The sequence below is a fragment of the Balaenoptera physalus genome (genome assembly GCF_965194825.1).
Source record: "Balaenoptera physalus genome assembly, chromosome: 1".
Lineage (NCBI taxonomy): Eukaryota > Metazoa > Chordata > Mammalia > Artiodactyla > Balaenopteridae > Balaenoptera > Balaenoptera physalus.
The window spans coordinates 134,964,868-134,990,086 of record NC_138882.1 but is presented as its reverse complement, the minus strand read 5'-3'; the positions used below and the strand labels follow the sequence as shown (position 1 = coordinate 134,990,086).

The window sequence follows — 25,219 nt, the reverse complement described above, 5'->3', positions numbered from 1 at the left end:
AAGGTATACACAAAACAAAAAGATGTAAAATATGATGTCAAAAACATTAAAAGTGGTAGAGGGTAGTAAAAGTACAGGGTTGTTAAAATGTGTTTGAACTTAAGAGATCATCAACTTAAAATAATCATGTATAACATAATAAACATGAACCTTGTGGCTATCACAAACCAAAAACCTATAATGGATACACTCACAAAAAAGAGAAAGGGATTTAAACATAACACTAAAGATAGTTATCAAATAACAACAGAAGAGAGCAAAAGAAGAAGAAAGAAAAAAAAACCTATAAAAATGACCAGAAAACAATTAACAAGTATATCTATTAATAATTAATTTAAATGTATATGGACTAAATGCTCCAATCAAAAGACATATAGTGGCTGAATGAATTAAAAAAAAAAAAGACCCATATATATGCTGCCTGTAAAAGACTCACTTCAGATCTAAAGACACACAGACTGTAAGTGAGGGGATGGAAAAAGGTATCCCATACAAATGGAAACAAAAAGAAATGTGGGGTAGCAATACTTATAAAAGGGACAAAATAGACTTTAAAAAAAAAAGACTGTAGCAGAGACATAGAAGGACATTACATAATGATAAAGGGATTGATATAACAATTGAAAATGCATATGCACCCAACATAGGAGCACCTAAATACATAAAGCATATATTAACAAAAATAAAGGGAAAAATTGACAGTAACACAATAATAGTAGGGAACTTTAACACCCCACTCACATCAATGGATAGACCAGCCAGACAGAATACTGATAAGAAAGCACTGGCCTTAAATGACACATTATTCCAGATGGTCTTAATAAATATATATAGATAATTCCATCTAAAAGTCACAGAATACACATTCTTTTCAAGTGCACCTGGAAAATGTTCCAGGATAGATCTCATGCTAGCCAAAAAACAAGTCTCTATAAATTTAGGAAAACTGGAATTACATCAAGCATTTTTTCTGACCACAACAGAATGAGACTAGAAATCAACTAAGAGAAAAAAGCTGCAAAAAACACAAACACATGGAGGCTAAACAAATGCTACTAAACAACCAACGGGGGACTGAAGCATCAAAGAGGAAATTAAATTCCTGGAGACAAATAAAAATAGAAATACAACAATTCAAAATCTGTGGGACATAGTAAAAGTAACTCTAAGAAGGAAGTTTATAGCAATGCAATTCTATCTCAGGAAACAAACAAAAGAAAATCTAAAATAAACAATCTAACCTTACACCTAAAGGAAGTAGAAAAAAAGAACAAACAAAATCCAAAGTTATTAAGAGGAAAGAAATAATAAAGATTGGAGAAGAAATAAATGAAATAGAGACTAAAAAACAATAGAAAACAGACCCATCGATACAGAGAAAAATTGGTTGCCAGAAGGGAGGGAGGTGGGAGCACAAAATAGTTGAAGGGGATTAAGAGGTACAAGCCTCCAGTTATATAATAAATAGTAACGGGGATGTAATATACAGCATAAGGAATATGGTCAATAATATTGTAATAACTTTGTATGCGACAGATGGCTACTAATGTATGCAAATGTCAAATCATTATATAGTGCACCAAAACTAACATGATACTGTATGTCAACTATATTTCAATAAAAAATAAAAATAAATAAAAATCAAAGAAGTCTACAAATAATAAATGCTGGAGAGGGTGTGGCGAAAACCCTCCTACACTGTTGGTGGGAATGTAAATTGGTACAGCCACTATGGAGCACAGTATGGAGGTTCCTTAAAAAACTAAAAACAGTTACCATATGATCCTGCAATCCCAATATTGGGCATATATCTGGAGAAAACTGTAATTCGAAAAGATACATGCGCCCCAATGTTCATTGCAGCACTATTTACAATAGCCAGGTCATGGAAGCAAACTAAATGTCCAAAGACAGATGAATGGATAAAGAAGATGTGGTATATATATATACACACAAAGGAGTATTACTCAGCCATAAAAAAGAATGAAATAATTCCATTTGTAGCAACATGGATGGACCTAGAGATTATCATACTAAGTGAAGTAAGCCAAAGACAAATATCATGTGATATCACTGATATGTGGAATCTGAAAAAAAAAAAAAAGATACAAATGAACTTATTTATAAAACAGAAACAGACTCACAGATTTAGAGAATGAACTTATGGTTACTAGGGGGGGAAGAGAGGGGGAAGGGATAGTTCGGGAGTTTGGGATCAACATGTACACACTGCTGTACTTAAAATGGATAAACAACAAGGACCTACTGCATAGTACAGGGAACTCTGCTCAATGTTGTGTGCCAGCCTGGATGGGAGGGGAGTTTGGGGGAGAATGGATACATGTAATGTATGGCTAAGTCCCTTTGCTGTGCACCTGAAACTATCACAACATTGTTAACTGGCTATACTCCAATATAAAATAAAAAGATAAAAAAAAAACAAAACAGAAATAGACCCACAGACAAAGAAAACAAATTTATGGTTACCAAAGGGGTAGGGGCAGGATAAATTAGGTTGGGATTAACATATACACACTACTATATATAAAATGGATAACCATCAAGGACTTACTGTATAGCACAGGGAGCTATACTCAAAATTTTGTAATAACCTATAACGGAATAGAATCTGAAAAAGAATATATATATTCTTTTAGTATTAGCATGGGAACTTCTTGACATTATTTTCTTTTTCCCAACACAAAACACTCCCTCATAACATTTACCAGCTTTCTTTATAGTTAACTCTCATTCTGTTGACTATAAATAGGGGCTAGGTAATTGTGCAATGCCAGATCCACAACTTGAGGGGAGTAAAGTGTCACACAGTGGCATCCTTTTTTCTTTGACATTAAGAAGAACTTTCTATGATTTCCTGACTATGACAGGAAGCTCAGCCTCCAATGCCTCAACCGTTTTAAAGAGAACTGTGTTAACTGGGTTTAACTTCCACTTTTATTGCTTGGCCTTTGTGAGCGGGGAAAGTGACAATCAAAATTTTTGATGACTATCCTTTTGGGTGTCCAAGTAGCAGCACTGAAGACATTGATTCCTGCAACCCACTCACCTTCCAGGTTTGCTGTGTTAACAGATATGGACGTATATTGTAACCTGTATTATAGTAAGTACTGTGTAAGTATTAGTTGTTATTGTTTTGGTATTATTAATATTCAGATGTTAAATATAATAAAAGGAAGCATAAAAGGTCCCTTAATTGTCACCTCTTAGCTAGTACATGAATTCCAATGAGGAAGAATGTGGCTATGACACACGACAGAATGATAACTTTCCATGTCCAGTAGAGATGCAAGTCCCTTTTTGACTCCATCATCCATTAAGGTTTATGTAGCAGCCTTGTAATACATCTTCACAATCACTCTTTCCTTTCAGGCACTATGTAGATGGCAGATGAACACCATCAAGTACCATGTGATACTTGCATTACAAATGATAAACTTTATTTTTCAAAATGCTCTTCTGAAAAGATTCTGCTTTCCATTTGCAGGAAATCAGACTTTACAAAATCACATAAATTATAGTTAACACTTACAATTTTTTACCAGATTTGAGCAAAGTTTGAAGAAGATTAAATTCATATTATATGTAATGCAGGAACATGGAAACTTGTAACCTGTTCATCTTCTATGTTTTCCTCCATTCGGCTGCTTTTTTCTCATCTGTTGATTTAGTTGGATTCATACCATTTGGTCCAACAGCAAAGTAAATAATAGGAACCAGAATCAAGCAAACATGAGGAAGAAATCTATTTTTCCCATGACTCAAATGCCAAACTCTTATGAGAATTATAGGCTTCTATGGAAGATAAACAGATCCCAACACTTGAATCCATTAGCTCCCTCTCTCCTTAACCTGTGAGTTCCGAGAGGAATTTTATTGCAGTACTAATTTCCCAGGGGAGATCTTATAAAATTAATAGGAGTAATTGTAAAATTATTCCTGTTATTATCTTAGGGACTTTTGTTGATTTCATTTAAAAACCTATATTTGATGTAAATATTTTCAAGAATAATTTTGCAGGAGTTAGTAAACAGATATTATTGGGACTTGGAAATATCCAGCTCCCCACCCCATTGAACCAGAACAGCTTTGTTTGTATGTTACTCTAAAGATACTTATTGAAGTAATTTTCCCAGATAAAACAATTGGAAGATCATTGGTCTAATGCAGCTCTGTCCAAAAGAAAATAATTCAAGCCACAAATGTGAGCCACATGTATGCATTTAAGTTTTATAGTAACTACATTTTAAAAAGTAAAAAGAAACATGTAGAATTGATTTTAATAATATTTTTAAATTTATCAAATATATCTGAAATATTATTTCAACATGTAATCAATATAAAAATTATAAGATATTTTACTTTCTTTTTGTACATAATCTTCAAAATCTGATATGTATTTTACACTTATATCTCAATTTGGAGTATTCATATTCAAGTGTCCAATAACCAAGTGCTCCAGGCTACCATATGGGACAGTGCAGGTCTAGTGCTTTCTACTTTTTGACGGCCTTCCAACTGTATTCTCTCAATTAAACTGCATAGACGTCATCACTATAGTGTCCATTATTGGTTGCCTGTTCAACATCCATTCTCCCATCTCCGTTTCTCCCAGCACATCTATTTTCATTGAAGACTAAGTGCTTCAGGGCTGACCCCATCCCTAGCTACTGGAAGTGTCTGGATCCGGGACGATGATATGACCCCATACTAGGAAATGAGTCCCATGAGGAAGTTCCCTAAGGACATCTGCGGAAAAGTTTCTTCATTTTTAGGGGAGAGCCGTAGAAAAAAACACGGCTTCTCTCTCCTGCCAGAGGTGAACTAGGAAGCCTGTACTAGCAACCATCCTACTACCTGAGGGGAAGAAGCCATAGGATGAGGCCAGACTGCAAAAGAAGGGGCACGCTTGATGCCAGTGCTGAGCTTCTGGATTAATCAACTCTGAAGGCTGCCCCAACTCTGCGTTTGCAGTTATGTTTTTTATTCTGAAGACACCGTATTATACCATCTCTAATAACAACTGAGGGCAACATAAATATACTGAAACTTTTGAGCATATTTTGAAGCATGTTTTTCCCCTCCTTTGTTAGCTTTACTGTTTCCCTATTGTTGCTAAAATTCCTCATTGTTTAATTGTTATCCCCAGGGCACCTTTCCAAATATCCTTTCTGTTTTTTTCTTCTTTGGATACCAGGCATTAGAACAGCTGTTTTCTAGTGCTTCTACCCACTGCTTCTAATTAACTTCTCTCTTGTTTTACAAAAACAATGCTGTTTCCCCCATCCTTGTAGTTTTCAGTCTTTCTAAGAATTTTTATTAGTAAGAACAATGTGGAAACAATAAACGTTAACAAATAAACGGAAAGGTGTAATGTTTTTTAAAAAATGCTCACAGTTTTACTGTATAAATTAGTACCATTATTCATTAGATACAAGCTGCACTGGTGGCTTTGGAATAAAAAAAGAGTTGGGTTTGATTTGCTCAATACCATTTACCAACTGTGGGACTTAAAGCAAGTTGCTTACCCAGCAAATGAAAAAATAATATAATAAAATAAAATAGATAAATATCTTCTACCTTGAAAAGTTTATGTGAAGATTAAAAACCATGCAACATATGTAAAACTCTTAAGGCCAAATTTAAACCTCAATTTTCTGATTCCACATCTAGCGTCCTCTTCAGTTTATTGCAACTTCATTTCTTTATTCATTCCACGATCATTTATTGAGTGCCTGCTATGGGCCACGAAGATTTATAGACAAATATGGCAAGGTCTCTGCTCTTTAGCAGTTTACAGTTTATAGTACATCAGACAAATAAATGGATATTAACAAGTGGGAGGCCATTTCATTTAGCCGTTCATTACGTAGGCTATAAAGTCAGACAAATCTAGATTTGAAGGTCAGCTCTGCTTTTTGTTAACTTTGTGACCTTGGGAAAGTTACTTAACATCTCAAAACCAATTTCCTCATCTGAAAAAAGAGATGAGTATCCTCTTGCAGTGTTGTTGACAGAAGAAAATGAGATTATGTCTGTGAAATGCTAAGCTCAGTGCCTGTTGTAAAGCAAGCACTTTACTGTGGGCAGTCATCCTCACTGTCATAATAAACACTACGACAATTGTAAATATAACTGTGCATAATTAAGTAAAAAGGGTATGTGCATGCACTATGGAGTATAGAAGCAGGGCATTTAAATCAGTCTCCAGGATTAGGGAAGCTCTGTCCCTTAAAACAGCAGAAGCTTCTGGAGAGTTTTGAAATACGGACTTCACACTTCTAAGTGTGAAATTGTGCGAGTCATTCTAGGAACTTCAGATTGATTTCTATGACTGAAGATAGGGATGCTGGGGGAGCAATGGAAAATGAGTGGTAAATGTGGCCAAATCCAAGATCTTAAGGATTAAACTAAGGAATCTGAAGCCTTTTAATCTGGGTGAGAGGGTGCTGGATGGAAACATGCCTGAATTCCATGTTAGAGAGTCACTGTGAACACACTAAGGTTCAGTAAGGTTCAGGCTCTTTTTCTTCTCTATAATTATAAGAAAAAAAAAAAGACGAAAGCAGGTTTGCAAGAATCCCAATTGTACTGTATCATGCTGGAAGTTTTAAGACTGTCAAAACAGATTTTCTAATTTTGACTTTAGTCAAACACTTTCCCACTAAGCAATGAGAACTCAATAAACAGTTTTATTTGTTTTATAAATAGTTGAGTAAAAAGAATAATATTTGTGAATTGTACTAGCTGAAAAATGTTTGCCTAGTAAAACTTTACCACTGTATGTGAGTGTTCTAAACCTGAAGAGACAGACAGGATGAAATTGATGCTGCCCCTTAACAGAAAAAACCTCCTAAATTGTAGGTATCATGCTGAATGGAATCCTTTAACAGTCTGTTGTAGGACAAGCAAAATTTCTTGTCATTTCTACAGGGATTTTGACAGTATGTTCTCTAGAAACCCCAGCTCCTAAGAAGGGCAATCAATTAATGAATGAAAGAAGATACTGCAGGAAACCTTTAATCACTGTAATCATGTGACCCATCCAGTTTCTGTGATTATTGACTATTCTCAATCAATCTGTTCTTTTCTGTGTGACATTTTCAACGAAGTAACTTGAAAACGTTTTAGTAAACTAATAAAGAAAAGACAACCAACGTGAAAGAGATTATTACAGCATAAAAAAATCTAGCTGCTACCAATTTCTAGGGGTAGGTTTGGGGAGAATTTTTTAATTGTTTAAATTTTAGTATGTGCAACTGAAAGATGGGGATAAACATACCAAACTGATAAACTTGTGAAGATTAAATGAGATAATAAACTAATTCTCAAGTACTTGCATATAGTAGGCATTCAATAAATATGTCCTTTTGTTTTGTGGGTCTCTTCAGCTTCCTCTCCACCAGTCTCACTACACTCCAACGCCTCAATAAGTGACATGAACACACACATACACACAACACACACAGGATTTGAAAGATACAACATTACTGTCATAATGTTTCTAAGGACGAACTAGATGATAACAGTGACCTCTCATCTTTTATTATTAATGACCCAATTTTGACGAACTTTTTCTATATATTCTGGGTGGGAGAGAAATCTCAGCATATACCTCTCACTATCAGTTCCTACTTCAAAAACAAGTTGCCGCACGTGCCTGAGCCTTCTTCTAGTAACCCCTTCATATAGCTGGGGGGCAAAAAGCAGTCAGGTTTGCCCCCAGGACACAGAGACACAAAGAGCAATGGAGTTCGTAGTTCATCCTAGCAGCACGCAGCAAACTGTTTTGCAGCAGGATCTTGGCAGTGTGGCCTGATGCTCAGCATCTAGAATACTCTGTGTCCTGCTTCTTCCAAACCTGGCCTGCCAGCTTTCCCTCCGATATCCTTTTCACATAGGCCCTTTGTGCTTGGAGTCAGATTCTGTTGTTTGCAACCAAGAATCAAGTTGAGGGAGAAGACAAGAGATCTGATGTCAGAGGATATTCCTGCACTTCCTGAAATTGATCTACAGCAGAATTTAATTACAAATAGATGCTAAAGAAAAAAAAATCAAGATGTTCCCTAATATCTTTTATAGAACAAAAGTGAAGAAATTAAGAAATTTACTTCTGGATCCAGGCAAATCCTTAATCTATTCTGGAGGAAATTATTACCATTAAGTAAATTCAAAAATATGCCACCCAGCCTGTTGACTGTTAGCACATCCACTGATTTATAAAGAGAAAGTCGCCAGATTAACATCAAACCCAGACTGCAATTCACCCTTTATGGAAAAATCAAGAAAGAGCTTCTTTTTTCTTCTCCTGTTGCCTCACTGTGGTGTTGATGGCGTATTTGTGAGCTTTCAGAGCCTTATATAGCTACCTCTGTTCCATTGGAAACTTCACATTACACTCTTAACTCACTTCTAGACAACTCTCTGAGCCTAAATCTTTTATCATAGCTTAACAAAACTCACAATAGTCTTTGAAGATGAAGTGCGGTCCTGAAACTTTATGTCATGTATAACTGTTTCTTGTACTTACAAAAAAAAATAAGAAAGAAGGAGTGAGGGAGGGAGGGCCAAAGGGAGGAAGAGAGGAAGAAAGAGAGAAAGAGAGGAAGGAAGGGAGGGAGGAAGGAAGGGAGGGAGGGAGGAAGGACGGAAGGAAGGAAGGCAAAGAAATTTGTTGAAACAGTCCTTCAAGAAGATATAGTCGGGCTTCCCTGGTGGCGCAGTGGTTGAGAATCTGCCTGCCAATGCAGGGGACACGGGTTCGAGCCCTGGTCTGGGAAGATCCCACATGCCGCGGAGCAACTAGGCCCGTGAGCCACAACTACTGAGCCTGCGCGTCTGGAGCCTGTGCTCCGCAACAAGAGAGGCCACGATAGTGAGAGGCCCGCGCACCGCGATGAAGAGTGGTCCCCGCTTGCCGCAACTAGAGAAAGCCCTCGCACAGAAACGAAGACCCAACACAGCCAAAAATAAATAAATAAATTAAAAAAAAAAAAAAGAAGACATAGTCACTGAAATACTGTATTGCTACAAAGGCAAAATTAAACCCCTACATGCAGGCTGTAAATATAAACCTATCAACCAAAAGCTCTGAAAAAAAGTATATGGGACTTGGCCAATGAGCTGCGAAGTTATGTTTTAGGTTGGTTCCTTAGAAGCAGAGCCTGAATTGGAGATGCTGACACAGGCAAGAAGTCAAAGTGAGAGATACAAAAAGAGAGAGTCCTGGCTTCTGTCTTCCACAAGGCCACCTCCACTCTGGGCACCCCCAGCAATTTATGTAAATCAAGAAATCCTCCCCCCCCCCTTTTTTTTCTTAAACTAGCTTGCTTTAGCTTGGTCTGGATCTTCTTTGGGGGTGATGATTCTTCTAACATCCTACTATTGTATAAGCAAACTTCGCTTATTTCTCTTTCTCTCTGACTATTCCAATTCACATCTCAGAAAAAAAAAAAATAGCGCCCATTAGATAGAACTTAATCCTAAATCTGCCCATTGCTAGCTGTGTAAGCCTGGAGCGGTCACTTCCATTTTAAGGAGTCACATGGAAAGTCATTTGTGGACAGATAGCCACCTCCCTACTAGAGGCTCAGAGAGGAAGACAAGACCCTATTCCTTGTCATAGTTACAGGACAAGGATTAGAGAAATCACAGAATGTCTTGTAAACTCTTATCTCCAAAATGCTCTATGTGAATATATCCACTTCTCCACTCCAACCTCAGCTGTCATCGTCCCTCACTTGGAGAACTTCAACACCTTCTATCTGGTCTCCCTGCTCCCACTCTGGCCTTTCTGCAATCCAGTCTTCACACAGCTTTGAGAAGGATCTTTTAAAAATGTAAATCCAATAATGTCACTCCCCTGCTTCAAGTCTTCCAGTGTTCTCTTAAAATCATATCAAAACTCCTCTGCATGGCCTCACACAATCTGGCCCCCAACACGGTCTCTGACCTCAATTCATGGCACTCTACCCTCTCCCTGCTCATCTCACTTCAGCCACACTGGACTTCTTTCTATCCCTTGAGCCCACCTTGAGGTGAGGGCCTTTGCTGTTCCCTCTGCTTAGAATGCTCTTCCTGGAGATCATTCATACCTGGTTCTTTCCTTTCACTCAGATCTCAGCTTAAATGTTACCTCTCATTTAAGAGGCACCTTTCTCTCAAGACCCCATCTACAAAAGTTTCCCAGGCTCCCTCTATCACATCACATTGCTTTATTTTCTCAACAGTATTTATCACAATCTGACTTTCATCTAATTTAGTGATTGACTTTCTCCTTCCACTAGAATGCGTGTTCCCTGAGAGCAGGAAACTAGTCTGCCTATTTAACTACTATATTTCCAGCACCTAGAACTGTGCCTAACACATAGTAGTTACTCAATAAACAATCACTGAATGCATGAATGGATAAATTCTGAATGGTCCTCAGCTTTTTTCCTATATTCAAAATTGACAATGGAAAATAATGTTGCTGTTTTGAGTCACAACCTCAAGTTTCTCCAGGGAATCATTCAGTAAACAACACATTCCTTGAGGACAAGGACCATGCCATTGTTCTGTCAGGTTGTAGCACAGTGCCTCGCACACAACTGATATTCAATAAAGTGTCACTTAAATGAATTAACACATCATGGCTCCTGCCCCTGACATTGTCAAGATAATTTCCTGTTATTTTACTGTTTATTTACATTGATTTAGTAGAACTCCTTGATACCTAACTTAGTAGTGTCATATAACTTTAAAAATAAAAGATATCTCTAATTAAATTTAGTATTGTTCCACATAAACCAAGGACTAGAATTAGCAACACTCCAATTCAACCAATATAAGGGAAATTAAATTTTTCTAATAGAAAGAACAACTCAAGATGAATTGGGCTACGTTGAGTCACCATGACTTGGAGAAAAGAGCTTGGCCATTGATTCCCAGTTTGACTGCTTACATTGAGTGTTACCTTGAATGAATCACTCAACCTCTTTTAGCTTTGGTTTCTTCGTTATCTGTATATTGGAACCTCATAGGGTTGTTGTAAGAAATAAAGAAAATTATTTGTGAGAAAGAGCCCAGAACATGAATGTAAGACCTGAAACCATAAAACTCCTAGAGGAAAACATAGGTGGTAAGCTCTTTGACATAGGTCTTCGTGATGATTTTTTGAATCTGACACCCAAAGCAAAAATAAACAAGTGGGACTACATCAAATTAAAAAGTTATTCACAGCAAAGGAAACCATCAACAAAATGAAAAGGCAACCTACTGAATGGAAAAAAAAAATTGCAATTCATATATCTGATAAGGGACTAATATTCAAAATATATAAAGAACTCATACAACTAAATAGCAAATAAACAATCATTTAAAAATGGGCAGAGGATCTGAATAGACATTTTTCCAAAGAAGACATACAGATGGCCAAAAAGCACATGAAAAGATGCTCGACATCACTAATCATCAGGAAAATGCAAACCAAAGTTACAATGAGATATTACCTCACATCTCTTAGAATGGCTATTATCAAAAAGATAAGAATTAACAAGAGCTAGTGAGGATGTGAAGAAAAGGAGACCCTTGTGCACTGTTGGTGGGAATGTAAATTGGTGCAACCACTGTGGAAAATGGTATGGAGGTTCTTCAAAAAGTTAAAGATAGAGCTACCATACAATCCAGCAATTCCACTTCTGGGTAGTTATCGAAGAAAACAAAAACAATAACTTGGAAAGATATATGCACCCTCATGTTCACTGCAGTATTATTTACACTAGCCAAGATACGGAAACAAAGTGCCCACGGATGGATGAACGAATAAAGAAGATACACCCACACACACAATAGAGTATTACTCAGTTACTCAGCCATGAAAAAAGAATAAAACTTGCCAATCGTGACAAAATGCATGGGCTTCCAAGGCATTATGCCAAGTGAAATAAGTCAGAGAAAGACAAATATCGTATGTTCTCACTTATATGTAGAATCTAAAAAAATAACAACAACCAAGCTCAGAGACAGAGAGAACAGATGGGTGGTTAACAGAGGTGAGGGTGGGGGTGAGAGAAATAGGTCAAAAGGTAAAAAGAAAAAAATTAATAATAATAATAGAAGAATATGTTAGAGGGTGAGAATTTACTGTGTGCCTAATGTTGTTTCCAGATCCTCAAAAATAAATAAATAGATAGATAAATAAATAAATAAATTTTAAAAATAGAAGAAAAAAAGAAATGATACACAGTAGTATTTTATATTGTGTATACTGTATTATACAATACAATATATAGTATTTATATTTATATTTTATATACTATATTAAAAACACTTAAAATGAATATACTAGATTCATTTGTGTCAACATGGATAAATCACAAAGCATCACTGCTAATTGAAAAAAGGCAAACTGCAGAATAATATGTATAATATGACACCATTTTGTCATATACACACAAACAATACTAAAACAGTGTTCTGGAAAATCATAATAGTGGTTACTTCTGGAAACTGAGGAGAAGAAATCTGTCACAAGTTGGAAGTGGGATAATGAAGCTAACATTTATTAAGTGCTTATTAGTGTGATATGGTGTTTAAGTGTTTTACATATATTATTACATTTGATCATAAAAGAAAGAGAGAGAGAGAGAGAGAAAGAAAGGAAAAGAAAGAAAGAAGGAAAGAAAGAGCCTAGCACAATGCTTGCCTCTAAGAAAATTTTTTGTGCCCCTTAAAAAGCAATAAATTTCCTATAAGTAAAGGTATTCAAACAAAGCTTGGACAATTTCACCAAGAATATTCTAGAAAGAGATCAAACAAAACATTTGTTTTACTAAATGACCTTTTATAAACCAAGAGATTTTATAAGGTCAACCTTCTTATTTTACAAACATACAACAGAAGTACAGACAAGCAATACAACTTGTTCAAGATGAAATACAAATTCTTGTTTCTAATTTTCAAGGCAATCTATCAACGCACTCCGCCCTCCCTTATCCCTCAGTCCCTATTTGACTCATAATATTTCTTGACTTTCTCAAGCATACTTCAACAAAAACAGATTTGCTTACCATTCCCAGCACATCTGGCTCAATTTTTCCCTCTGTGCTTCTGCACTGACTCTCACTCCCACTGCCAATTCTATACCAAGCCATGTCCCTCCTTCTTTCAAAGCAACACTTAAGGAAAAAAAGTTTATCCTTATTCATGTCTCTACATCTCCATCTGACCTCAGTACTCAAGGGCTCTGGCGCCTCATTTTTCTAATTCATAAGGCAAACTGAGTGATCTTCTTAATACACAAAACAGAACAAATCACTCCCTTACTCAAAGCTAGTTGTTTTCCATCATACTTGAGATAAAAATCTATAAACTCCCAAACAAAAATGACAAGGTTCTACATGGTTTGGCCCTGTCTACCTCCCTAGCTTCACCTTAAAGGCACCGCCCGTTTTACTCACTCAAATGTACCCATCTGGCCCTCTTTAAGTTACCCTAATGCTTCCAGCTCTTTCCTACACTGATGGCTTCACAAGCTGCTCTTTCTTCCTCAAGTAACATCTTTCAAGATTCACCATAAGTGACATTTTCTTAGGGAAGCCCTCCTTAACCACCCCTGCATCCACCAATGCATCAAGAGAAGGTCCTCTTTGACACTTTCCCAAAGCACCTTTTTCTTGCCTTCATAACACACCCATTGTTTTAATGATGTATGTAAGGGAATGTCAGAAGCTGCCCCCCTCTTCTCTGTTCAAGTGGGCAGAGCAAGCCACACTGGAGCAGATGTTACAGAAGTAAGAAACATTTACTTTGATAAATGTAGAATGAGTAGATTTACACAGTGGAAACTTGTGTGGTACAACAAAGGAAAATCCATGCAACACACCTGGTATAAAGTGCTGATCACTTGGGAAGAGGTAGACCATCATATTTTCTGGATAAAAGAGGCTGAGAAATCTAACCTCCTCTCTCAATATCTGAAGCCAAGAAACTTAAAGCACAGTAACTTTGGCTACATTCAGTAGAGAGAAAAGACATGGAAAGCCTTAAAAGAAAATTTACTGGAAGAGAAAGACAAACTTGTGAGGGGATGATCTGAGTACAACCCAGAGCCTAAGGACCCAAGAGCGAGGGCTGGTTCCAGGCAGTATGCGGCCTGAGGTCAGCTACTCTCTGGGTCCTTACCCTCTAGCACAGTGGTTGCGCTCCAGGGAATTGCTGGTGAGCTTCAGGGCTGAAGTTATGGGTGTGAATTAAGGTGCTCTCTAATGATTGCGCCCAAGCACGGACCCACTACAGCCTGGACGGGGACGTGTTCCATCAGGGCCTCACAGCCGCAGTGGACCAGCACTGCCCTTCAGCCCAGACAAGGCCAACCTGCAAAAGCTGTACCACGTGGCAGTGAAAGCAACCAGGGTAATGACCCATCAGACTGGTCACATTTGTTTATTGGAAGGATTGTTTATTCACTGTCGGTCTTCCTTAGTGGATTGAAAGCTTCATGGAAGAAGCTAACATGTCTGTTTGGCTTACTCTCAGGGCTACCAAGTACAGCACAGATGGCACCCTGCTCTGCAAGGACTGTCATTCACATAGAACATGATGTGAAGAGTGCCCCCTAGAGCCACGTAACCGTTCAGCACCTACAACCGTACGCGTCAGCCCTGGTCACCACCGTACCACCAGAGTGGCAGGCACGTAGCAAGCAGTAAATATTCACAGAATAATTGTATAACAGAATGCATGATCTAGTCTGTCCATTTGCATACATTTCTATGATTTTTCTTAAGAAGTCTTTGGGTATGTTCCCCCACATATTTAATATAGTATGTCCAAAAGGAACGATTTTATTTATTTCGAGCCACAGGAAGTCAGAACCGGAAGGAAGGTTAGAGTGATAACTGTTTTATTTTACTGATGAGGAAAGGGAAAACCAGAAAGATACAGTGACTTTTATCCTGTGGTAAAAAAGCCAAGACGAGAACCCTGGGCTCTTGCCTTCCAGTGCCTTATTCTATGGCCCTCACCTGCTTCTTCAATCACTTTCTCTTTTTTTTTTTTTTTAACATGTTTATTGGAGTATAATTGCTTTACAATGGTGTGTTAGTTTCTGCTGTATGACAAAGTGAATCAGCTATACATATACATATATCCCCATATCTCCTCCCTCTTGCATCTCCTTCCCTCCCACCCTCCCTATCCCACCCCTCTAGGTGGCCACAAAGCACCGAGGCGATCCCTGTGCTATGCAGCTGCTTCCCACTAGCTATCTATTTTACATTTAGTAGTGTGTATATGTCAATGCCACTCTCTCACTTCGTCCCAGCTTACCCTTCCCCCTCCCCGTGTCCTCAAGTCCATTCTCTACATCTGCGTCTTTATTCCTGTCCTGCCCATAGGTTCTTCAGAACCATTTTTTGCTTAGATTCCATACATATGTGTTAGCATACGGTATTTGTTTTTCTCTTTCTGACTTACTTCACTCTGTATGACAGACTCTAGGTCCATGCAGCTCTATTTACAATAGCCAGGACATGGAAGCAACCACTTTCTCTTGCTCTTCTTACGAAACACAGGCAGAGGTCACTTAATCACTAACTGCTGTTTGTGCCTTTGACTGCTGAGGCACTAGTCTATTTGGGGAAATACGGACGTGTGTGCTCTACTTGACCCAAACAAGGTGGTTGGTAGCAGGATGTTATCAGGGAAATTTCATACATCAAGACCACAATGAAAGCTCCACTCTACTGTCTGGTGAATTTTTCAAGACGTGTCGTATCTTTCAGAATCTCTCTTTCAGCATTAACAACATACTCCTTTTTCCAAATTTTCATGAATTTCACCAACAGCAGCATATTCTCAACCACAGAAAATGACACATTGAGTATTCAGAAAGAGGGACAGAAAGATCAAATTTACTTTTAGGAAATAAAAGATTAGTAAAAAGTATATTTTTAAAATTATACTTTATTTTTATTAGATCAATAATTGCTTAAAATAAATAGGCTTCCAGCTCCAATTTGGCCTTCTGTCTTTGTATTATCAAGATTTATAAAAATAGTAATGCTATTTGGTGTAGAATTTATCCTATACTTATATTACATGATTCTTACCTTAATTAGTATCTAATTTCCTTATTTCTAACAGAATTAAAGTGTGGAAAATCAAGCCTCCTCTTCTGTCTCTGCCACCATCTTTCATTTTTAGATTTACAGTCCTCAAACACCTATCATAAAAATCAGTATGGTAAAATAATATATAGATTTTGAATAAATGACAAGATCAGCCACTGAAACGTCCTCCTTATAAATGTTGCCCAAGAGAATTCTGGGAGGGCCACTGGATGGGAAAATTACACTTTGTGCTACTTGCAGATTGCAAATAATGTTAATGTCTTGTCAGGACCTGGTCTAACTGTGAGGCAGTTTACAGCTCTGTGTTTCTCATGCTTTGGTCTGATTTAAGGCTTGTGTGAACTCAGTTCTGGGCTGTGAGTCAGCGATGGAGATTTTGTGCAGTCCCAACACTCCTGATCACCTGTGAAGAGATGAGGACAGCCAAGGCACAGGATCTATCCTTAAGACGTCTGCAGAATAATTCGACCTAGGACAGCAACTAGATGCATAATTAATTTGACTCATTTACATGAGGACAGGTCTGAGCACGCCACGTCCCTGACTGGAAAGACGAGAGACACATTCTAGACAGAGGCCTTCAGAGCACGAGTTAGTAGGCACTCCTCCAGGTTCAAGGGAAGCGTGAGATGGGATCCAGCATGTTTTAGATTTAGAGGGTTACCTGGCAGCTGTGTGGGGGAAAGCATTCCAGAGCTGAGAGAATGCAGAAGAGTGATGGCGACAGGGGGAGAAGAGGGGGAATGAATTACAGTACCTTGTAAAAATTTATGCACCATTTTTCTTATTTTATTTTTTTCTGAAAAGTTACATTCTCCACCACATTTCCCCACCAGTTAACTATAACTAATCAAGCTGTGAAACATCACTTGTCTCTCTTCTCCAGTTTCCTGGGGGGAAGGTCTATCTGAAGACAAGAAGTCAACATTATCATCCAGTAAAACATCATAGTAGTATTCCTAATATGGAAGAAATATTCCCTATTATTTTCACATACATTTATTTTGGTTTTCATGACAATCCTGTGAAATAGGCCGAGTAGGTATTTTTACTCTTACTTTACGAAAAAAAGGAAAATAGTTCCCAAAGATATCAAGTAAACTGTCTAAGGTCACAAAATGAATTATGTATGTCACTGGGACCAGACCCTGTCTTTTGATTTACGTGCTCAGATATTCAGTTAGTAAGATCCTCTAGAGAGGATCAAGCAAGGCTCCTCTAACAAAGTGACTGCTAACTTGGGAACTTAACCAGTCCACGATGGGTGACTGCTCGGCAGCAATAGCTGAATGATTGAGGGGTGAAGTGTAAAGTGGGAAAATGGAGACAAAAGTGTTCTGAGTAAAGGGAACAGATTCACCATTCCATAGTGCTACTTCCGTGTGCGTGTGTCCCTCTCATGAAAAAAGTCACACGCTGTTCAACTGTCATTTCTATGTAAGAATGAATTACTGTGTTTACTATAAAATGTTGACATATACTCAAGAGACAAGATATAAGAGGAATCCCCAAAATTAGGTTCCTTCTTTGGTTACCTTCATTAATCTATGAAAACTGGAATTTTCTAGGGAAAAGGGGGACTTGAGAGGCCATCTAATAATCCTCAAGAAGCATGGTAGGAGTTGAAATACAAACTTCTTACTTACCTCTATGATAAAGAATTGAGGGGAAAAGGGGGATTCGGAATGCGACATGCTACAGTTATAGATCTTAAGCGTTGCAAGGCAAGAATGAGATGCATGTGGAACCCTGGTGGATTATAAAAATGCTACCCGTATGTGAGGAGTTTGAGGGAGGACTTCCCTCCCTGCTTCCCCACACTGTAAGGCAAGGACTAAAAACTGAAACATGACACCCAGTACCCCTCACTACTACCTCTCAGCTCTCCCAGACGAATCATCAATCATCCTCTGTTACAAATGCCTGTAGTGCATATTCCTGAGTGTTATTCCCAGAAAACTGATCCTATGGCAACTTTCATAATTGAGTTATTGACCTTCACAGCTTTTTCAAAAGAGAAAGGCCAATGAGTCACAATTATGCTACAACTCTAGACCATCTGAATTTCTTCAAATATGATGGCTTAAGAATTTGTTTAATTCTTGGCTCTCTCTGACAAACTCAAAATTTAAAAAATCTACATTTGTAAGCCCTGATTTATGCCATTAACTTTCAAGTTATATTTGCTTCTGGATATATCATTTAGATAATCTGCCATCTCCAGACGCATGGTGTCCAAAAACCCTAGAAGCCCCCATTCTTATAAAAAAACAATTGACCAAGCAGTCTCCTTCCCAAATTTCTCATTCTGGGTCATTAAACCATGATTCTCCCAAATCTCTCATAATTCTCCTGAGCATAACAAATGGAAAAAGACCTTAGATATCTATTAGCCCTACTTTTGCACTTTACAGATAAGAGGATACATAACTTGCCCAGTACTACTATTAGGACTAGAATTCCTGGCCTTTATCTAAGCTAAACAAACAGATCAATGACAACAACAAAAACTTAAAAATAAACTCAGAGTCAGATATCTTGAATTAGAAATCTGGTTCTAATATTCTTTATACTTGAGTTCTTCATCTGAATGATGTAGAAAATAGTGGCAATCTCACAGCATGCAGTTAAATGAGGTAATATATGTGAAAATATTTACCGCAAAGAATAGGACACAGTAGATGTGTAAGAAATGTTTGGTGAATCAATCACTCCTTAAATTGACAATTTCTAACAGCATTAGTTCTCTCTTACCTTTCTTTCCCTGACTTATCTCTTCCCATGGTATCTACCCTTAGAGCCTAACCCACCTGCAGAAGCAAGTTGTAACTGATCTCACGTTCCCGTTTTCCAGTCCAAATCTATCCATACACTACAGCCCTGACAATGTTTTTGAAAACTCATTCCCCTATTCAAAACCCCAAAATAGAGGTTCCATGGCCTACTGGCAAAAGAACACGGTCCTCATCCTGTGTTCATCCTAACTACCTCAATCCGGCCACAGGAACCTTTTCAAACCATTCCTCTCGTGGTTCCAGTGTGCACCCTCTGTGCTCATGGGATGGGTCCACAGACACAGACATTCTCAGCCATCAGGTCAAGCTATGCCATCCCAATTCTTCCTGGAAGCCTACTCTGGCAAATTCAGAGAGACTTTCTTCCCAGAGCCAAAGGCACTATTAATTACATCCAATCTTGTATTGTTCTCTAAGTGTTTCACTCATAAATGTGGGAATTCTACTTCTCTGAACAGATTATAACGCTTTGACCAGTTGTTAATAAGTCTACTTAATATCCTTTCCACGGTGCTTAAAATGTATTGCAGTAAACTCCAAAAAAAATAAAATAAAGTCTGAGTAATCTCAATTCTTATAAAAACAAATTATAGAAGTTTTTTCCTATAATGTTGATTCACATGTTTAATCATTTTCCCTGAAGCAACACCCTGAACATGGCAGAAATTAATAGGCAGAGAAAATTAGCAATTTAATAATACTTTTTAATACTATAAAATAGCATTAGTTCTGTAAAATAATGTATTGCATCTATTTATCACATGAAGTATATTTAAGACAAATTTCCTTTGTCAAAATATATCCTTAAATTAAAAGAAAAATTACATCTATATTGCAAAATAGCTCCTTGAATCAAAGCATCCCTGTTGGCATCTGTGGATGTTGAGAAGGGAATTTGCTGGTTCAAGATTAAAGGCAAAAGTTTCTAAGACTGCTTTTATCCAGTTCCAAAGTTGTAGACAAGAAACTCTGTTCCTCATACCTCTCTTTTCACAATGTTGATAGTTAGCTTTATATCTACAATTTTTAAGACAGCTACAGTATTAGCCACGCTCTACCTGTTTGAGGAGTACCAGATGTACAAAAGTATAAAATGTAGTCATGGCTTCCTCTGAACAACAGCTTCAGGTTATTCCTGCTTCTGAAAACTCGGCTATCATGTCAAACAACTGGACTATTTGGTGAGTGTAGTTCATAAAAAAATGTAATGATAATAATAAGTCAAACAGATTGCATTGCTGAGTCAACTGTCTGATTCCAACAGAATTTGATGCCTCACATAAATATCGACTAAGAACTGTAGTTCATCTGCCAACGGTGACATCATTTCCCACTGTAGTCTCACTTAATTTCACATTTTCTATTGTACTTTGTAAAGTTTCTGGGAAAAAAAGGTAAAAAAGCTTTTGTTTGCACCATAGATAAACCCTCAATTTAAGTATTTGCTAGCAGGAACTTGTAGCAGTTGGGATGTTTTCTTATTATGGTATCTCTACTCTGCTAAGTTTTTCAGCAATGACAACTGAATATTATTATAGTCATGATAGTTTTCCAAGATAAGATATACTCAGGGTCCTTTTAAGTAAGGAGTTTGGATAATTAGATTAGTATCCTATGCCCAATTCAGAGAAAGCTCATAGGGAATTTATATTTTATAGTTAGGAAAAAAGTATAAAAGACAATCTCTCACTTCAACATTAATACACTGAAAATTCAATTCACTAAATTCTAGTGTTTTCATTCTTATAATTCCCTAACCTATTAAGAAAGCAGTTTTGCCAGTTTCTTTCCTTTGAAATAATTCCAACTTTGTACTGTAGATCTTTCTGAAGATAGGTGGAGATTTAATTTCAATGGTGCACAAAACAGAAGATAGAATAATTTCCTTTAGTTTAAAAAAATACCTATTTTGGAAACCATGAATTTCTTCTCTTTGATATGATGACATGTTGAATTTATTTTAAGTTTAATGTTTTTATGAGAACTGAATGCATAAAGTGTCTGATAAAATGCAGCAAACCAACAAATATTTTAATTGCAGCTATTAATTGAAATTAAATAAGATGAATTCCAAATACAGTCTTTCTTAAGAGAGTGAGTTTGGCCATCCTAGATTGCAATTTTCAGAACTGATCTAAAGTCTTCTAAGGCTGCTATGCTCATCATATTAGGATCAAAGTTTTGAAATAAAAACCACACTACATAGTTTCTCTTCTACTTAAAAAAAAACAACAACAACAACTATAAGTCTGGTTAACTGTATGAGTAAGCATTTTATTTGCATGATTTACCTTTTTTCTTGGATATATAGAGTACAGATATAAAGAGTGTGATAGAACAAACTCAGATATGTCGGACTCAAATGACTGTTGTGAAAAATTCAAATACTCTGTTTGCCTTTAAAGTTATGTTAATTATCAACTTTAGCAAAGTGCTTATTATTTAGAACTTTTTTTCCTTCTATTTGGTCACCTACACACCACAGAAGTAAATATGTCTAAAATTGGTGCTGGCTTTGATAAGTCATGGTGATGACATCAGCCTAAGTTCTAGCTCCCAGAATGCAGAACTGAGACCTTACAGCGATTTGTGGGCTATGAGGTTCCAACATAACTCTCCTTGTCACCACCTATTACTGATTGGGAGACAAGACTCCTGCTCTAAATATACTACACCAGTTAAATACAGGTATTTTGTAATATCTTTGTTGTCAAATGCAGGGGAGGGTGAGGGGGAAAAGGAACTACAGTTCTCTTATAAAATACCAGGGATTTAAAACTATACATGGTGCACAACAATGTTAATGTACTTAATACCATTTAACTGTACACTTAAAAGTGATTAAAATGGCAAATTTCATGTTATGTGTATTTTATCACAATTAAAAAAAGAAAACTACGGGATTTCCCTGGCGGTCCAGTGGTTAAGACTCCATGGTCTCAATGCAGGGGGCACGGGTTCCATCCCTGGTGGGGGGAAGTAAGACCTTGGGTGCTGCTGGGCCCGTCCAAAAAATTTAAAAAACAGAAGACAAGAAAAGAAAACAAAAATAAAAAATATACGTGGGTGGGTTCTGAAAACCGTGCCATGGGATTCAGGAGTTTTTCACAACTGTCTAATAAATTTCCAGGTCCAATATATCATCTGTTATAACCCTGTCACAGTGACCAGATCGCTCTTTCAGGAACATCTCCGAAGCCAGGCTGCTTGGGGCCTAAAAAAGCAACCATTCATCAGGAATTAGTAAACAGCACTTATACAAAATGTCTAGCTAAAAGTATCCCAGAGGAAAACATGGAAAGTACGAATGTAAGAGAGAGCGTTAGACTAGGAGCGTGTGGAAACTCACTTGCTCCCGAGCTGTGGCCCTCGTGGGGAGCCGGGAAGTGCACAAACGTCTACTTCCTATCCCAGGGATTGGCCTTGCCATCAGCCCTGCGCGGTAGCCACGAGGACAAGCAAAGGCTGGTCAGGGGGAGTTACCAGGTCTCAGGGCCCACTGGCTGACTGTCGGTTCAAGCATTTCCTAGAGGGAGACGGTGCAGCACAATTCGAAAGGGCTGAGGCTGCCCGAGCGGCAGGTGCTTCTTCACTCTCCTGCCTCCCTTCAGGAGTGAGCCTGTAAGCAACGTGAGCGCCGGCTGCTCCGGGAGGGCAAGCAGTGGCTCAGAGACTGCAAGACGGCTGTGCCTGTCTGCAGTGGGTCGCAGGTAAAGTACTTCTGCAGACTGAAAATCGACTCAGCGTGCGAGAGGTATTTGAAATAGGAGAAAACCCAGAGCACCGAGCTACCGTTGTCATCGCCATCCTGCTCCCAATGCACCCGGGAGAAACCTCTATTTCTGCACAAGCACTGAAATGATACCTGGGTATCCTCTTACTCTCTCCGGTTAGAACGTGAGCAGCCTTGTGGTATCCATGCGTGTACAACCAGAGCCTAATGCGATGCCTGGCACTTGGGAGGTGCTCAGCAAGTAAGTGAGGAGCTCAGCTCTGAAGCCGCGACCAAGATGGCACAGGCAGAGCCCTCTCCAAAGTTCTGTGCTTGCAAACACATCCCCGCAGGTGCTGGCATTTCCAAAAGTCTCCATTGCCCGCCGGCGCGCACGCTCCCACCCCGAACTCCCCACGCCCTGGGACTACCTACCAGCAACGGCGACCAGCAGACCGACAGCACGCACATGATCCCCATGAGCTGGATAGCCGTCTCGGTCGTGATCCGGCCCCACTGGGCGCTGGACTGAGACGCCGTGGCCTTGGCCCGGCAGCGGGACACTAGGGCCTTAATGGTGGCCAAGTTGCAGGCGAAGGTGACGGCCAGCGCTGACAGCCCCAGAAAAGCAAAGGAGGAAGCGAAGAAAATGTTGCCCCAGTTGTGCGAAGGGCTAGTCCCGTTGCCCCCTGCCCCGGTGCTAATGAAGCACCACGTCCCGGGCCACTGGATGGTGTACTGACCCACGCCCAGCACCGGCAACAGGGCGAAGGCGAGCACCGCCAGCCACACGCCGAGCAGCACGGCGCGGGTGGCGCTCGTCTTCATGTGGCTCGAGTACCAGTGCGGCGCCCGGGTGGCCAGCGCCCGCTCGACGGCCATGGCGCTGGCGATGAAGAGCGAGGAGAGCCCGAAGACGGTCATGGTCAGTCCGAAGAAGGTGCACAGCCTCCCCGACGGGTCGAGCTGCTCCCAGCGCTGGTGGGACAGGTACAGGACGATGACCACCGGGCTGGTGAGCAGCTGCCCGACCAGGTCGGTGAGCGCCAGCCAGCCGATGCACAGCAGGAACGACTTCTTGCGCTTGCTCTCCCGGCGCCGGTAGCTCTGCGACACGAGCAGCATGGCCAACGCGTTGCCCACGAAGCCAGTGATCAGCATGGTCATCGGGAAGGCTACGGACACCGAGCCGCAATCCTCGCCGGGCCCCGCGGGACGCGTTAGGTTGCTCCGCGCCTCAGCGGAGCGCTCGGGCGCCCAGATGCCGGGGTAGGAGTGGTTGAGGCGCGTGCAGAAAGGGGCACTCGCGTGGCCCCGGGTCTCCTTCATACTGTCTTCGAGGTGAGGAAGGAACGGAGCCCTGAGAGCAGCGACGAGAGCCGGCAGACCGGACGCGGGAGGCGGCGGCTGTCGGTGGCGACCAGGCCTGGGGCTGGGGCCGCGGCGGAGCTGCCCTCCATGATGCGGGGCTCGGCCGCCGCCTCACTTCGCCACTTTGGCAGCGGCGGCGGGGCTTTCAGGCGACACAGGCAGCCGCGCCGTCGGCTCAGGGAAGCATCCGGCTCCCAGGCGTGCGGAGGTGCCCGGCCGGTTCTATAAGCCCGAGGGGGGCGGGGCGCCCGTGGGTGTCGGCCAAAGTGCTGTGGGAGGGGGTGCGGCAGAAACTGAGCGCCTCTCTCGGCTGCTGCGCGACCAATGCCTTGGCCGCCTGGGCTCGGCAAAGCCCCCGGAGGACTCCTCTCGAAATGTTCCAACTCCTTCCTGGCCGGAGCGGACGCCCAGCCAGGCCGCCGTGCCCGGCTCCGCGCCTCCTCCGGTTCTCTGCCAGAGGAGCGTCCGTGGGCGGCGGGGGCTACAGTGTCTCCCGGGTCTACCCCACCTCAGCCAAGTTGCCAAGGCGGACCTGAGCGCCGGCCCTCCTCCTTCTCCATCCACAGACGCTCGTGCAAGGAACAGGTCTTCCTCCTGAAGCTCTTTTGTAACGCTGGCAAGTGTCATTCACCTGACGCTGCGCAATCTAAGCAGACCACTCTCCCGTTGCATAGGTGAGCCCGAACATTTTTCCCTTTCTGCTTCGGGACTCTAGCATGATCATGAGCGTGCCAAGTCGCTCTGTCCCCAGGGGCGCACTGAAACTATAAAATAGTGCCTCGAGATTTAAGGGGATAGGTACAGGAGAACAAAATAAAATCAGACGGTCGAATTCAAAAATAAAGAAATCCCAACTACCAACCTACCCCATCCCCCGCCTAAATTCTTCCCCTTCATTAAAAAAAAAAAAAAAAAAAGTTAGCTAGGGCAAAAGTGGCTAGAGGCAGGTGGCAGCCACTCACTACCTCACTCTTTCACTATCTCAGTGCATCTGAGATATTGAAATCAAAGGCTGCTTGCCTTTGGGAGTGAAGGCGGGGTGGGGCGTAGGAAAAAGGCAAGTTCTTACAAAGTCTCCAACCATCTTTCTCCACCCCTGGTCCATTTCTATGCAATTAGGACTGGAAATTGCATTTAGATGTTATGTAGGCCTTCACATTTAGTGAAAATGGGCAGAATCGCCTAGTAACATCTTTTACTAAGCCAATATT

General features: G+C 40.0%; 1 protein-coding gene and 1 long non-coding RNA gene across 3 annotated transcripts in view; one reads left to right on the top strand and one right to left on the bottom strand.

The window, feature by feature from the left end:
• The window catches only part of PTGER3 (prostaglandin E receptor 3), an 84,415-nt gene extending 59,200 nt beyond the window's left edge, over window positions 1–25,215 (bottom strand). Inside the window, exon 1 of one of the 2 annotated variants that reach the window (XM_082420782.1) lies at window positions 23,073–25,215. In XM_082420782.1, coding sequence (XP_082276908.1) covers window positions 23,073–23,966 — 894 coding nt within the window. In that variant the 5' untranslated portion in view covers window positions 23,967–25,215. The remainder of the gene's footprint in view (window positions 1–23,072) is intronic. The other variant, XM_082420781.1, reaches the window with a different exon arrangement.
• LOC309641455 overlaps window positions 24,570–25,219 on the top strand; it is an 11,469-nt gene continuing 10,819 nt past the window's right edge. The window contains exon 1 of the long non-coding RNA XR_014252614.1: window positions 24,570–24,682. This is a non-coding gene — a long non-coding RNA (uncharacterized lncRNA). The remainder of the gene's footprint in view (window positions 24,683–25,219) is intronic.